The sequence below is a fragment of the Salvelinus namaycush genome, chromosome 14 (genome assembly GCF_016432855.1).
Source record: "Salvelinus namaycush isolate Seneca chromosome 14, SaNama_1.0, whole genome shotgun sequence".
Lineage (NCBI taxonomy): Eukaryota > Metazoa > Chordata > Actinopteri > Salmoniformes > Salmonidae > Salvelinus > Salvelinus namaycush.
In genome coordinates, this window is record NC_052320.1 from 32212485 (window position 1) to 32229070 (window position 16586).

At 43.0% G+C, this 16586-nt stretch overlaps 1 protein-coding gene across 2 annotated transcripts in view; it reads left to right on the forward strand.

Annotated features, from left to right (window-relative positions):
* mtor (mechanistic target of rapamycin kinase) overlaps positions 1 to 16586 on the forward strand; it is a 128159-nt gene that overhangs the window by 84317 nt on the left and 27256 nt on the right. For both annotated transcript variants that reach the window (XM_039008415.1, XM_039008416.1), the window contains 3 exons: positions 1564 to 1679; positions 11059 to 11136; positions 11686 to 11793. In XM_039008415.1, the coding sequence (XP_038864343.1) occupies positions 1564 to 1679; positions 11059 to 11136; positions 11686 to 11793 (302 nt within the window). The remainder of the gene's footprint in view (positions 1 to 1563; positions 1680 to 11058; positions 11137 to 11685; positions 11794 to 16586) is intronic.

Consider the following 16586-nt stretch of genomic DNA (forward strand, 5'->3'; position numbering starts at 1 on the left):
ATGCTTCAAATTACTATAGCAATCATATTGCTCTATGACTACTTCAATAATTCAATCCAATAACTATTACAAACCTATTATAAAATGGTTTGACCAAAGCAGACCCATTTTATAGATAATGGTGTATGAAGGTACCATGTACAGATTTGTATTTTCCTGTTTTTATTTATTTATTTCACCTTTATTTAACCAGGTAGGCAAGTTGAGAACAAGTTCTCATTTCTCACTGTATTTGATATACTATAGTCACAATAATGTAATTGATCAAATTCAATACAGCTAGCAAATCAGTCAATAGTTTTATTGTCCCAATTGGGAAATGTGTAGTGAAGTCGGGGTTACAACAATAAAAACAACATTAAACACAGTGACAACCACAGTGACAACAGTGACAACCGGTTAGAGTATTGAAATACTAAAGTAAGAGCAGTTATTGTGCAAATGACCAGCAACAAATTGACATCATTTAATATGCAGATGCCTGTACATTCAAAAAGCAATTGGTACATAAGAACAGTGGACACATTTCAGAACGCAATGTTGTTCGCCAGACCTCTGCCACAGAGCTCTTCTGGGAGCGCTATACAGTAAGCAGGCCTCCATTTTCTCTGACTGGCTGGAACTGAAGCCAAGCCGTAATGATAATAGTGACAGCTCAACCATCCAGATGGGAATGCATCCACCCATAAGTAACCATATCATAATGTTCTATGGTGGAGAAAAACACTACCTCAGCTTACACCAGTCTATTTTCTGATCAAGACCATGCGTGCTGTTTATGGAGCCCAGGAAGCCTATGGCTTCATTACGTTAGAACCTAATCCGTAACCCCAACACAGTACTCAGCCACTGGCCCCCATGCACCCCATAAATGCCCAAACACTGACTGCAGTCTGAGGAAACTTAAGCATTCATTTCCTGGTTGCTAAAATTCTAATAGTTCGCCTAATTTTAATTTGTGACAAAACAAGCAAGTTTAGTGTAGAGAATCATTTTACCGTCTATACCGCTGTGAAATATCTTTTCCATAACAAAAAAATGTGTTTTCAGCTGTTTGAACGTGGTGTACAAAACCGAAAGTAAAAGATGCAAAAACGAAACTTAAGTACGGGAAGCATAGAAATAGTGCACATAGAACAGATCTGCCGCTTCTTAGACTTACTTTCAATTAGAATGACATATCTATAACTCAAATGTCTGTGAATTTGGTCGGGGTCGCCCAAAAAGTTACATATTGCAGCCTTAAATAATAATAATTATGATTTATGGTTTTTCTTGAATCATTACATATCTGGCTGATATTAGGACTTATAAATAAGTCGCTATAATTGAACCCTTAGCACTGGGTTCAGACTTTTATTAGGGTCTTGAGGAAACAGACATTTTGATATTACACTACATTGGGCTTTCATGTCATGTGGTGGGGGTACAACCACACAGCTTATATATGTGTGTGTGTGTGTGTGTGTGTGTGTGTGTGTGTGTGTGTGTGTGTGTGTGTGTGTGTGTGTGTGTGTGTGTGTGTGTGTGTGTGTGTGTGTGTGTGTGTGTGTGTGTGTGTAGGCCACTGGGACAGCATGGAGGAGTATACATGTATGATCCCCAGGGACACACACGATGGAGCCTTCTACAGGGCCGTGCTCGCTCTGCATCAGGACCTCTTCTCATTGGCTCAGCAGGTGAGAGACATCAGCATCCATTGTTTCCCCTAGACAGGGTGCAAAGAAAGTTATTAAAATCCTTGGCGAAGTAACATGAAAGTGATCAAACGGCAATATTATTAAATTGAAGTCAATAGAGGCAACATTGCTTTAGGTGGGGGTAATAGTAAGTGAAACACATACTTGACAAATGCGAACCCAGGATTACCCAACAGGTTAATAGTTTTTCATGTAGGTTTTACATTTTCCTAAATGATGCTGGCCAGGCACTTTTGCAGATTTCATAGCAAGGTGTGAAAGGTCAAAAAAAATTACAGCCTTTTCCATTAACGTACAAAATATAAATTAGAAATATAAATAAATTTCAAAGATTTTACTGAGTAACAGTTCATATAAGGAAGTCAGTCAATTGAAGTAAATTCATATACAAATGTATTAGGTCCTAATCTATGGATTTCACATGACTGGGAATACAGATATCCATCTATTGGTCACAGATACCGTAAAAAAAAAAGGTAGGTGCATGGATCAGAGAACCAGTCAGTATCTGGTGTGACCACCATTTGCCTCATGCAGCGCGACACATCTCCTTCACATAGAGTTGATCAGGTTGTTGATTGTGGCCTTTGGAATGTTGTCCCACTCCTCTTCAGTGGCTGTGCAAAGTTGCTGGATATGGCAGGAACTGGAAAATGTTATCATACACGTCGATCCAGAACATCCCAAACATGCTCAATGGGTGACATGTCTGGTGAGTATGCAGGCCATGGAAGAACTGGGACATTTTCAGCTTCCAGGAATTGTGTACAGATCCTTGCGACATGGGGCAGCCCACACGACGCCATACACATGGTCTGCGTTTGTGAGGCCGGTTGTACGTACTGCCAAATACTCGAAAACGACGTTGGATGCAGCTTATGGTAGAGAAATTAACATTAAATTCTCTGGCAACAGCTCTGGTGGACATTCCAGCAGTCAGCATGCCAATTGCACATCCCTCAAAACTTGAGACATCTGTGGCATCGTGTTGTGTGACAAAACTGCACATTTTAGAGTGGCCCTTTTTTGTCCCCAGCACAAGGTGCACCTGTTTAATGATCATGCGGTTTAATCAGCTTCTTGATATGCCACACCTGTCAGGTGGATGGATTATCTTGGCAACGGAGAAATGAACAGGGATGTAAACACATTTGTGCACAAAATTGAGATAAATAAGCTTTTCGTGAATATGGAAAATTTCCGGCATCTTTTATTTCATTGCATGAAACATGGGACCAACACTTTACATGTTGCGTTTATATTTTTGTTCAGTATACATGTATCAATGACCACACAAATGCTCCAACAAGAATTCCATTTGTTCAATTCTTCCTTAAATTGAAGGAATAAAACATCCAACAGCTTTTTATTTTAACATGTGGCACTTCCTTGGTGTGGAATCATTAGGTAACTCCCAATCGTAAATCATCGTAACTTAAACCGTGCAGCAAAATAAAGAAGTAAGGTATCAACAAAGTCTGTCCCATAAGATGAGCTTCCTTGTGGGATGAGCGATGGAGTCTGCAATGAGCTCATGGTCTCTGGGGGTCGATCCATCCAGGCTAGATGACAGTGGATGGTCTGGATCGACCGCTGACATCGGTGCACACCTGTGTTCCTCCTACCTCTGTAGACCCATCCAGCCAGTCACTCTTTTACCTCAACCCCCAGAGACATGCACCCTGCGTGCCCCCGATCCTTTGTCTCCCATCTAATTCTGATTAACTCCAGGTGTGGCCAATAGGTTTCCTGCCACTGAAAAGGGAAAAAGGTGATTATCTGACGATGAGCCAGTTCTCATTGAATGAGGCTGAATGAAAACCAGATGGGGAAAGGGTTAAAGCAAAAATGTCAACATGAGCTCAGTTGTCTTCCGGATATGCTTGGTAATCCTTGCTCTTAAGTCTTTCGATTCCAGACGGTTGTACTTTGCTACTTTCTTTGGGGTAGCAGTGATGTGTCCTGGGAGGTTGAGAGCATGCATCTGCATGAGAAGTCAATGTTGTAAATCAGCGGAAATGATTTATCTGTTCCTATAGTGTTCCCGTTAGACACAACAATATTGCTTTCCCTAACAACGACAATTTACAGCGCCAATATAGCCATGATATACACTATATATACAAAAGTATGTGGACACCCTTCATATTAGTGGATTCGGCTATTTCAGCCACACCCGTTGCTGACAAGTGAATAAAATTGAGCACACAGCCATGCAATCTCCAGAGATAAACATTGGCACCAGAATGGCCTTATTGAAGAGCTTAGTGACTTTCAACGTGGCACCGTCATAGGTTGCTAGAGCTGCAGGCTCAACTGTAAGGGCTGTTACTGTGAAGTGGAAACGTCTAGAAGCAATAGCGGCTCAGCCGCGAAGTGGTAGGCCACACAAGCTCACAGAACGGATCTGCCGAGTGCTGAAGCACATAGCGAGTAAAAAATCGCCTGTCCTCTGTTGCAACACTCACTACCGAGTTCCTAACTGCCTCTGGAAGCAACGTCAGGTGGAGATCATCCGTTCAACTACTCTGCGTCTCACAAAGACTCTGCGGTTGGAACCAAAAATCTCAAATTTGGACTCATCAGACCAAAGGACAGATTTCCACCGGTGTAATGTCCATTGCTCGTGTTTCTTGGCCCAAGCAAGTCTCTTCTTATTATTGGTGTCCTTTAGTAGTGGTTTACATTCAATGACATTCTAGACGTTTCTGTGCTTCCAACTTTGTGGCAACAGTTTGAGGAAGGCCCTTTCCTGTTTCGGCATGACAAAGCCCCCGTGCACAAAGCGAGGTCCATACAGAAATTATTTGTCGAGATCAATGTGGAAGAATTTGACTGGCCTGCACAGAGCCCTGACCTCAACCACATCGAACACCTTTGGGATGAATTGGAACGCCGACTGTAAAGCCAGGCCTAATCGCCCAACATCAGTGCCCAACCTCACTAATTCTCTTGTGGCTGAATGGAAGCAAGTCCCCGCAGCAATGTTCCAACATCTATTGGAAAGCCCTCCGAGAAGAGTGGAGGCTTTTATAGCAGCCAAGGGGGGACCAACTTCATATTAATGCCCAGGATTTTGGAATGAGATGTTCGACGAGCAGGTGTCCACATACTTTTGGTCATGTAGAGTGTACCACAGACCATATTGCCGAAAGTCACATGATTTGGAAACCGCCTGGTGCACTCCTCTTAAAACAATGGTTTTCCTTATCCTTGTCTTCTGGCTTTCGTATGATAGATTAAACAGGTCCTGTTGATTTGTCATGGCACGGGCCCCTACCTGTTTTTCCAGAATACAGATAATGCTACAATGCTATAGCCACACTACCATTAAAATATCAGTACGTCTAAGGCAGCAGTATTCAAACTTTTTCAATGGGGACCCAATCTTTTCCCGCTAGAATTTCTGGGGACCCCAGTTTTTTGGCAATCATTTGTTGCAGCCCCACCCCAAATCTAAGGACCAAACCTTCAAATTGATCAATATAGAATTTTAGATCAACAAATAACCAATTCATTAAATGTTGATCTCTTCTCAAAATTAAAAAAGAAACTAATAAACAAATGTACTCAAAACATTTTTTTTCTCGCAAATTATCTTTCACAAACACATTTGTATATTATCCCATTCAATAATCTGTACTCTTAATTTTTTTGTTGGTCATTTTTTATATATAGTCGTGGCCAAAAGTTTTGAGAATGACACAAATATTCATTTTCACAAAGTTTGCTGCTTCAGAGTCTTTAGATATTTTTGTCAGATGTTACTATGGAATACTGAAGTATAATTACAAGCATTTCATAAGTGTCAAAGGCTTTTATTGACAATTACATGAAGTTGATGCAAAGAGTCAATATTTGCAGTGTTGACCCTTCTTTTTCAAGACCTCTGCAATCTGCCCTGGCATGCTGTCAGTTAACTTCTGGGCCACATCCTGACTGATGGCAGCCCATTCTTACATAATCAATGCTTGGAGTTTGTCAGAATTTGTGTGTTTTTGTTTGTCCACCCGCCTCTTGAGAACTTGTGGTCAATCCTCAATGGGATTAAGGTCTGGGGAGTTTCCTGGCCATGGACCCAAAATATCGATGTTTTGTTCCCCGAGCCACTTAGTTATCACTTTTGCCTTATGACAAGGTGCTCCGTCATGCTGGGAAGGCATTGTTCGTCACCAAACTGTTCCTGGATGGTTGGGAGAAGTTGCTCTCGAGGATGTGTTGGTACCATTCTTTATTCATGGCTGTGTTCTTAGGCAAAATTGTGAGTGAGCCCACTCCCTTGGCTGAGAAGCAACCCCACACGTGAATGGCCTCAGGATGCTTTACTGTTGGCATGACACAGGACTGATGGTAGCGCTCACCTTGTCTTCTCCGGACAAGCTTTTTTTCGGATGCCCCAAACAATCGGAAAGGGGATTCGTCAGAGAAAATTACTTTACCCCAGTCCTCAGCACCAATCTATGTACCTTTGCAGATTATCAGTCTGTCCCTGATGTTTTTCCTGGAGAGAAGTGGCTTCTTTGCTGCCCTTCTTGACACCAGGCCGTCCTCCAAAAGTCTTCGTCTCACTGTGCATGCAGATGCACTCACACCTGGCTGCTGCCATTCCTGAGCAAGCTCTGTACTGGTGGTGCCCCGATCCCGCAGCTGAATCAACTTTAGGAGACGGTCCTGGCGCTTTCTGGTCTTTCTTGGGCGCCCTGAAGCCTTCTTCACAACAATTGAACCGCTCTCCTTGAAGTTCTTGATGATCCAATAAATGGTTGATTTAGGTGCAATCTTACTGGCAGCAATATCCTTGCCTGTGAAACTCTTTTTGTGCAAAGCAATGATGACGGCACGTGTTTCCTTGCAGGTAACCATGATTGACAGAGGAAGAACAATGATTCCAAGCACCACCCTCCTTTTGAAGCTTCCAATCTGTTATTCGAACTCAATCAGCATGACAGAGTGATCTCCAGCCTAGTCCTCGTCAACACTCACACCTGTGTTAACGAGAGAATCACTGACATGATGTCCTTTTGTGGCAGGGCTGAAATGCAGTGGAATTTTTTTCGGGGGATTCAGTTCATTTGCATGACAAAGAGGGACTTTGCAATTCATCTGATCACTCTTCGTAACATTCTTGAGTATATGCAAACTACCATCATACAAACTGAAGCAGCAGACATTGTGAAAATTAATATTTGTGTCATTCTCAAAACTTTTGGCCACGACTGTATACTGTACCAGTCAAAAGTTTGGACACATTCCAGGGTTTTTCTTTATTTTTACTATTTTCTACATTGTAGTAATAATAGTAAAGACATCAAAACTATGAAATAACACTTATGGAATCATGTAGTAACCAAAAAAGTGTTAAACAAATGAAAATATATTTTATATTTCAGATTCTTCAAAGTAGCCACCCTTTGCCTTGATGACAGCTTTGCACACTCTTGGTATTCTCTCAACCAGCTTCACCTGGAATGCTTTTCCAACAGTCTTGAAGGAGTTCCCACATATGCTGAGCACTTGTTGGCTGCTTTCCCTTCCCCCTGCGGTCCATCTCATCTTAAACCATCTCAGTTGGGTTGAGGTTGGGTGATTGTTGAGGCCAGGTTATCTGATGCACCGTCACTCTCCTTGGCCAAGTAGCCCTTACAGCCTGGAGGTGTGTTGGGTCATTGTCCTGTTGAAAAACAAATGATAGTCCCACTAATTGCAAACCAATGGGATGGCATATCACTGCAGAATGCTGTGGTAGCCATGCTGGTTAAGTGTGCCTTGAATTCAAAATAAATCACTGACAGTGTCACCAGCAAAGCACATTGGGAACCACACGTGAAGATCATCCGTTCACCTACTCTGCGTCTCACCAAAAAAAAAAGGACAGATTTCCACCAGTCTAATGTCCATTGCTCGCGTTTCTTGGCCCAAGCAAGTCTCTTCTTATTGATTTCCTTGAGTGGTTTCTTTGCAGCATTTCGACCATGAAGGCCTGATTCACACAGTCTCCTCAGAACAGTTGATGTTGATGTGTCTGTTACTGCATTTATTTGAGCTGCAATTTCTGAGGCTGGTAACTAATACATGTATCCTCTGCAGCAGAGGTAACTCTGGTTCTTCCTTTCCTGTGGCAGTCCTCATGAGAGCCAGTTTCATCATGGCGCTTGATGATTTTTGCGACTGCACTTGAAGAAACTTTCAAAGTTCTTGAAATGTTCTGTATTGACTGACCTTCATGTCTTAAAGTAATAATGGACCGTATTTTCTCTTTGCTTATTAATGCCAAGAGTGTGCAAAGCTGTCATCAAGGCAAAGGGTGGCTACTTTGACGAATCTCAAATGTAAAATATATTTAGTTATGTTTAACACTTTTGGTTACTACATGATTCCATATGTTATTTCATAGTTTTGATGTCTCCACTGTTATTCTACAATGTAGAAAATAGTACAAATAAAGAAAAACCCTTGAAAGAGTAGGTGTGTCCAAACTTTTGACTGGTATTGTATATATCTAAAAAGGACGTTGAATAACACTGGCTAAGGTAAAATTACTAATTGCTGACTCAAGTCGCTAAATAACCAGTCTCATTGTGGCCTGATCTCAGGGGCCCATCCATCCACCTCCTTATTGTGCATTTTTGCACGCAATAACCCCCCTCGCCCAAATCATAATTGCTTTTAGGCATGCTGCAACAGCTGTGTTGGAAAAGCCTCTTGTCCTCCCTCATCTGTCTCTAGCCCTGGGTAATGACAGTGTACAGAATACAGCCTTCACATGACAATAAGATAGGGGGGCTTTCCAAAAAGATCTCTTTGTTTTCTTTGTGACTCGTTCGATACAGCTCTCTCTTTCTCTCTCTCCCTCTCGCACTGAATGTTTTGTATGTTCACTTAATACCAAGTCAAAATGTAGCAGGGATGCTTTGTGGAAGAGTAATAAGATTGGCGACGACTATTACATAACTGTCAGAGAGTAGTTTCAAAGTGCAAGTCCTCAGTAGTTCATTTGACTGCCCATAATTGCTTCATTTTGTGTCAAAGTAACTCAATGTGTCTGTGTTGGTAAGGCAAAATAGGGTGTACTAATCCAGGACTCACTGGTGTACTATTCCAGGACTCACTGGTGTACTATTCCAGGACTCACTGGTGTACTATTCCAGGACTCACTGGTGTACTATTCCAGGACTCACTGGTGTACTATTCCAGGACTCACTGGTGTACTATTCCAGGACTCACTGGTGTACTATTCCAGGACTCACTGGTGTACTATTCCAGGACTCACTGGTGTACTATTCCAGGACTCACTGGTGTACTATTCCAGGACTCACTGGTGTACTATTCCAGGACTCACTGGTGTACTATTCCGTGACTCACTGGTGTGCTATTCCGTGACTCACTGGTGTGCTATTCCGTGACTCACTGGTGTACTATTCCGTGACTCACTGGTGTGCTATTCCGTGACTCACTGGTGTGCTATTCCGTGACTCACTGGTGTGCTATTCCGTGACTCACTGGTGTACTATTCCAGGGCTCACTGGTGTACTATTCCAGGACTCACTGGTGTACTATTCCAGGACTCACTGGTGTACTATTCCAGGACTCACTGGTGTGCTATTCCAGGACTCACTGGTGTGCTATTCCAGGACTCACTGGTGTGCTATTCCGTGACTCACTGGTGTACTATTCCAGGGCTCACTGGTGTACTATTCCAGGACTCACTGGTGTACTATTCCAGGACTCACTGGTGTACTATTCCAGGACTCACTGGTGTACTATTCCAGGACTGTACTATTCCAGTGCGTGAACCTAGGGTGTCAACACATATATTATACATTATTTCAATGGGTCTTTCTCCATCCGTTTTATACTGTTCAATTCAACTTCAACCTAAAATCATTTCCTGCACTTCCATCAATTTCTGCATTTCCTGCGCTCATTTGAGATCATTTCTACACTGCCAAGATATTGGTAAAAATACTAGGCCTTATTTTTAACCAAATGTTGATCAAAACACTTGGGTGAACTTTTAGAATCATGGAAATAGAATGTTTATTATAATTCTATAGTTAGAATATAAATAATAGTGGGCACTTTGAATACAGTGTTTGACATGACAACGAATGAAAATGCCATGAACGAGTTATTTTGACAGGGTAGGAATCAAAGTGATGGTCAGTGTTTCCTAGGGGACCCTATAATCTTTGGCTACATTAAATCGTTATTCATATAGCCAACATAATCATGCTTCACCTATTCGTCTTTGATTTAGAAGACAGTCACTGTTGCACAAACACCATGCTGATTTGAGCCTCCACCATACTGGTATCAGGCTGTATTAGCTAGCTACGTTTGCTCTGACTCAGTACTTTTATTAGCTAGTTAAACTAGCGATTAGCATTTAGCTTAACTTGCTAAGAAAATACAAACAAGCTGTTTGCAGATGTAAGAAACACAAACTAATATTGTAATTATAGAACGCTTGTGGATTTATATTAAGATCAAAGTGGAAACAACATCGTTGTCATCAACATTGTTGCATGTGCTGCATTGACCATGCAGACTGAACGGAAGTGTCTCGTGGTCAACCAACAACTAATGCGCTCCTTGAGTGACGGGGGGTGGGACTAGGTCTGTGTGGAAAGCGGCATGGAGAGAGAGAGAGAGCGGAGAGGGATGACTCAAGTAGCGGAGTAAACTATAAAAATGGACGTTACACACGGCGTATCACATTTAACAAACCAAACATTCAAATACCATTATAGAAGGTAAAGTAAAAATCCAAACCGGTCCGTGCATAAATGCCGGTGTATACAGTAAAACACGTTATACCGTCCAGCCCTAAGAGGATGGTTGTTGTATGAATGGGGTTAAGTCCAAACCCATTGGTTTTGTCTGGGTAGAGGTGCCCAGAGTTGACACAAGTATGGGTTGGAGTGATTTGGGGAACTAGAGTCTATTCTAAGTCTGAAGCTCAAATTGCACCCTGTTTTCTATATGCTGCACATTGGGGTTCTGCTCACAAGTAGTGCACCATGAAGGGAATAGGGTGCCATTTGGGGATGCATCCTTTGCTTCCCTCACGGGATGTTCTGAGTTCGAGTCCCGTGTCTTTACTATGGAAATGGTCCCATTTGACTCCTTATTCTTACTGTAGGGTGGGAGTGATGGAGAGGGAGAGAGAGAGAGACTGAGAAGCAGACATGTGGATGACATATGTTCACCTATCAACCTCACCGATTGATCCTTCACTTTTATTTGCTTTAAGTTTAATGCTGTCTGACTTTACTTTGCTTTCTGTATGAAGCTCTCCATTTCCCAGTTGGTAACCAAAAAGTCATTTTTGTGTGTGTTTGTGTGCGTGTTATTCCAGTGTATCGACAAGGCCAGAGATCTATTGGATGCGGAGCTGACAGCCATGGCTGGAGAGAGTTACAGCAGAGCGTATGGGGTAAGAACATCACTCTCCTAATGAGGACAAATATTAGCACCCACCAAATTATTATCATCAGTATTTTGTTTCACAAGAACATTTGCCCATATAACTTTATAGTCAATTTGCGTCCATTTTGACTGCCGGTAATAAATCTAAGTAATATTTGATTTGAGAGTGCTAGCGGTCTTTTCCATATTTAGTGAAAATGGTCAAAGGAGATCATACAGCTATCCACCACATACAGATAAAAGACTAAACGTTTGTTTAGTCAGGTAGCCCTACAATTATGCATTTACTGGAAACAATGTATTTACTGTAAATACACTTTGAGCACCTGGTGGGAAAAGTACTACATATACACTCAAATCCATTAAGTAATACTTACTGAAACTGCCATTATGACATCATTCATGTTCCTGTATCACCTCACACCAACCTGTGGTTCTCCATTAAATATGAGCAGCTTATGAATGAGTGATGTTGTCCTTATGTAGTGCCTTGAAAGGAAGTGCTACCAGAGGAGGGGGTGCTGTACAGTGATTGAGTGTTGCTGTTCTTGTGCAGGCCATGGTGTCGTGTCAGATGCTGTCGGAGCTGGAAGAGGTCATCCAGTACAAGCTGGTCCCGGAGAGGAGGGACATCATCCGAGACACCTGGTGGGAAAGGCTACAGGTACACACTGGAGAGGGGCGCTGACACACACACACTCATATACACACACACACACAAATACACACACGGGCACACCCACGGACGCACGCACACACATTCAAAGACAAAAAAATATATGCATGTATACATTCATACGTACACACACACACACACACACACACACACACACACACACACACGTGAGAGAGGGTGGTTAAGGGAGCATGTGGAAAAGGATATAGGTGATTGGAATGGATGATACACACACCTTAAACATAAACTTGAGGGATGACAGTGCATAGGAGACCACTTCAGTCTGAATAATGTTCCATACATCTTGAGGAGTTTGACATGCGTTTCCTGTTCACTTGATATTACCTGCCCCCTGCAGACATCTGGACAAACTAGGACACTGTCCATTCACTTTGAAGGAACCTAGTGAGGTTGGTATATGAAATCACCCTCTGCTTTGGTATATGAAGTCAAATGAAATGGAGCAGTTGTTGTTGGGGGTTAACTGCTTTGCTGAAGGGCAGAAAGACAGATTTTTACCTTGTCGGCTCAGGGATTTGATCTTGCTGGCCCAACATTCCGACAGGCTATACTTTGAGGAACGATTTTTTTCTGTGGGAATTTCAATTGTATTCATCGCATGAGCCCAATACAAATGGTGTAGGCTTTACAGTGAAATGCTTAATTGAAAGCTCTTTCGCAACGATGCAGTTAGATAAATAAAACATCTCATTCAGAAATCATGGGCATTAATATGGAATTACTCCCTCCTTTGCTGATATAACAGCCTCCACTCTTCTGGGAAGGCTTTCCACTAGATGTAGGAACATTGCTGCAGGGACTTGATTCCATTCAGCCGAAAGAGCATTAGTGAGGTCGGGCACTGATGTCGGGCGATTAGACCTGGCTCGCAGTCTGCGTTCCAATTCATCCCAAAGGTGTTCGATGGGGTTGAGACCACGGCTCTGTTCAGGCCAGTCAAGTTCTTCTACATCGATCTCGACAAACCAATTCTGTATGGACCACGCTTTGTGCACGGGGGCATTGTCATGCTGAAACAGGAAAGGGCCTTACCCAAACTGTTACCACGAAGTTGGAAGCACAGAATCGTCTAGAATGTCTTTGTATGCTGTAGCGTTAAGATTTGCCTTCACAGGAACTAAGGAGCCTAGCCTGAACCATGAAAGCATCCCCAGACCATTATTTTTCCTCCACCAAACTTTACAGTTGGCACTATGCATTGGGGTAGGTAGCGTTCTCCTGACATCCGCCAAACCCAGATTAGTCAATCAAACTGCCAGATGGTGAAGCGTGTTTCATCACTCCAGAGAACGCGTTTCCACTGCTCCAGAGTCCAATGGCGGCGAGCTTTACACCACTCCAGCCGAGGCTTGGCATTACGCATGGTGATCTTTGGCTTGTGTGCGTTTGCTCGGCAATGGAAACCCATTTCATGAAGCACCTAATGAACAGTTCTTGTGCTGACGTTGCTTCCAGAGGCAGTTTGGAACTCGGTAGTGAGTGTTGCAACCCGAGGACAGATGATTCTTACACGCTTCAGCACTTGCCGGTCCCATTCTGTGAGCCTGTGTGGTCTACCACCTCGCGGCTGAGCTGTTGTTGCTCCTACTAGACGTTTCCACATCACAATAACAGCACTTACAGTTGACCAGGGCAGCTGTAGCAGGGCAGAAATTTGACGAACTGACTTGTTGGAAAGATGGCATCCTATGACGGTGCCACATTGAATGTCACTGAACTTTTCAGTAAGGCTATTCTACTGCCAATGTTTGTCTATGGGGATTTTATGGCTGTGTATTCAATTTTCTACACCAGTCAACAACGGGTGTGGCTGAAATTGCCAACTCCACTAATTTGAAGTGGTGTCCACATACTTTTGTATAAACTCAGAAAAACCCGAGAAACGGCCCTTTTTCAGGATCCTGTCTTTCAAAGATAATTCATACAAATTCAAATAACTTCACAGATCTTCATTGAAGAGGGTTTAAACACTGTTTCCCATGCTTGTTCAATGATCCATAAACAATTATTTAACATCCACCTGTGGAACGGTCGTTAAGACACTAACAGCTTACAGACGGTAGGCAATTAAGGTCACAGTTATGAAAACTTAGGACACTAAAGAGGCCTTTCTACCAACTCTGAAAAACACAAAAAGAAAGATGCCCAGGGTCCCTGCTCATCTGTGTGAACGTGCCTTAGGCATGCTGCAAGGAAGCATGAGGACTGCAGATGTGGCCAGGGCAATAAATTGCAATGTCCGTACTGTGAGACGCCTAAGACAGCGCTACAGGGAGACAGGACGGACAGCTGATCGTCCTCGCAGTGGCAGACCACGTGTAACAACACCTGCACAGGATCGGTACATCCGAACATCACACCTGCGGGACAGGTACAGGATGGCAACAACAACTGCCCGAGTTACACCAGGAACGTACAATCCCTCCATCAGTGTTCAGACTGTCCGCAATAGGCTGAGAGAAGCTTGTAGGCCTGTTGTAAGGCAGGTCCTCACCAGACATCACCGGCAACAACCTTTCCTTATTTCAATTGTAATCCTTGTTCCAAACGTATGCTTCCTGACAGGCGGATTTTGATTACAATGATTATCATTTTTTTTTATTGATAATTAGAATTATATCCTGTACAGTGATAAAAGACAAAATTAGAGGCCACAAAACCACCGCTCTGAAGGAAAATGAGGTCGCCGGCCAAGACTGTGCAACTCAATACGAACCCCAGTCTATCCAGAAAATTACCCAAACAAAAAATTTACTGGATCCATGTGCTGTGTGTAGTTAAATCCATTACCACCGACTCTAATTGGGAATCAAAACAATCTTTGGAGGTCTCTTAAGGCCACTGTCGGGTTGGTACACGCTCAGACTGAACGCCAGATTGAAAACCTAAAAGTAGGTGTGGTGAGTTACAGTGCACTGAATGCAGTTCATATCTCTCTCTTCTCTTCCTTTTCCAGTTATCTTCTATCGTTTCTCTCTGTCTCACTCTCCTCTGTCTCTTCTCTTCACGCTCTCTTCTCTCTCTCTCTCTTGTCTCTGTCTCTTCTCTCTGTCTCTCCTCTGTCTCTTCTCGCTCTCTTGTCTCTGTCTCTCTCTCTTCTCTGGTCTGTCTCTCTCTCTTCTCTGGTCTGTGTCTGTCTCTTCTCTGGTCTGTCTCTCTTCTCTGGTCTGTCTCCATCTCTTCTCTGGTCTGTCTCTCTCTCTTCTCTGGTCTGTCTCTCTCTCTTCTCTGGTCTGTCTCTGGTCTGTCTGTCTCTGGTCTGTCTGTCTCTGGTCTGTCTCTGTCTCTTCTCTGGTCTCTCTCTTCTCTGGTCTGTCTCTCTCTTCTCTGGTCTGTCTCTGTCTCTTCTCTGGTCTGTCTCTGTCTCTTCTCTGGTCTGTCTCTGTCTCTGGTCTGTCTCTGTCTCTGGTCTGTCTCTGGTCTGTCTCTGTCTCTTCTCTGGTCTCTCTCTCTTCTCTGGTCTGTCTCTGTCTCTTCTCTGGTCTGTCTCTGTCTCTTCTCTTTTCTGTCTCTTCTCTCTGTCTGTTCTGTCTTCTCTTCTCTCTGTCTCTGTGAGCTCAAGTGTTCCTGACATTTGGAGGCTTCACCCAAGATAGGCACGTACGTGTGTGCTCACTCACACACAACACACACCTTCAATCTCTCTCTCTCACACACACACACACACACACACACACACACACACACACACACACACACACACACACACACACACACACACACACACACACACACACACACACATCTAGGTAAATCCATTTGAATTCAAACACTTTGTGACAGTACACTTTTTGATTTGAACAAAACATTCCATACATATACTGAACAAAAATATAAACGCAACATGCAACAATTTCTAATATTTTACTGAGTTACAGTTCATATAAAGAAATCAGTCAATTGAAAAACATTCATGAGGCCCTAATCTATGGATTTCACATGACTGGGAATACCAATAGGCATCTGTTGGTCACAGATATCTTAAAAAGAAAGTAGGGGTGTGGATCAGATAACCATTCAGTACCTGGTGTGACCACCATTTGCCTCATGCAGCGAAATTGCAGGATATTGGCCAGAACTGGAACATGCTGTCGTACACCTCGATCTAGAGCATCCCAAACATGCTCAATGGATGACATGTCTGGTGAGTATGCAGGCCATGGAAAAACTGGGACATTTATAGCTTCCAGAAATAATTTACAGATCCTTGTGATGCATTATCATGCTGAAATAAGAGCTGATGGTGGTGGACGAATGACACGACAATGGGCCTCAGGATCTCTTCACGGTATCTCTGTGCATTCATATTGCCATCGATAAAATGCAATTGTGTTCGTTGTCCATAGTTTACGCCTGCCCATACCATAACCCTCAGCGCCACCATGGAGCACTCTGTTTACAATGTTGACATCAGCAAACCGTTCGCTAACACAGGGCCATACACGTGGTCTGCGGTTGTGAGGCCCGGTTGGACGTAATGCCAAATTCTCTAAAACTACGGCTTATGGAAGAAAAATTGACATTCAATTCTCTGGCAACAACTCTGGTGGACTTTCCTGCAGTCAGCATGCCAATTGCATGCTACCTCAAAACTTGAGACATCTGTGGCGTTGTGTTGTGCGACAAAACTGCACATTTTAGAGTGGCCTGTTATTGTCCCCAGCACAAAGTGTACCTCTAATGATCATGCTGTTTAATCAGCTTCTTGATATGCCACACCTGTCAGGTGGATAGATTGTCTTGGAAAAGGAGAAAAGTTC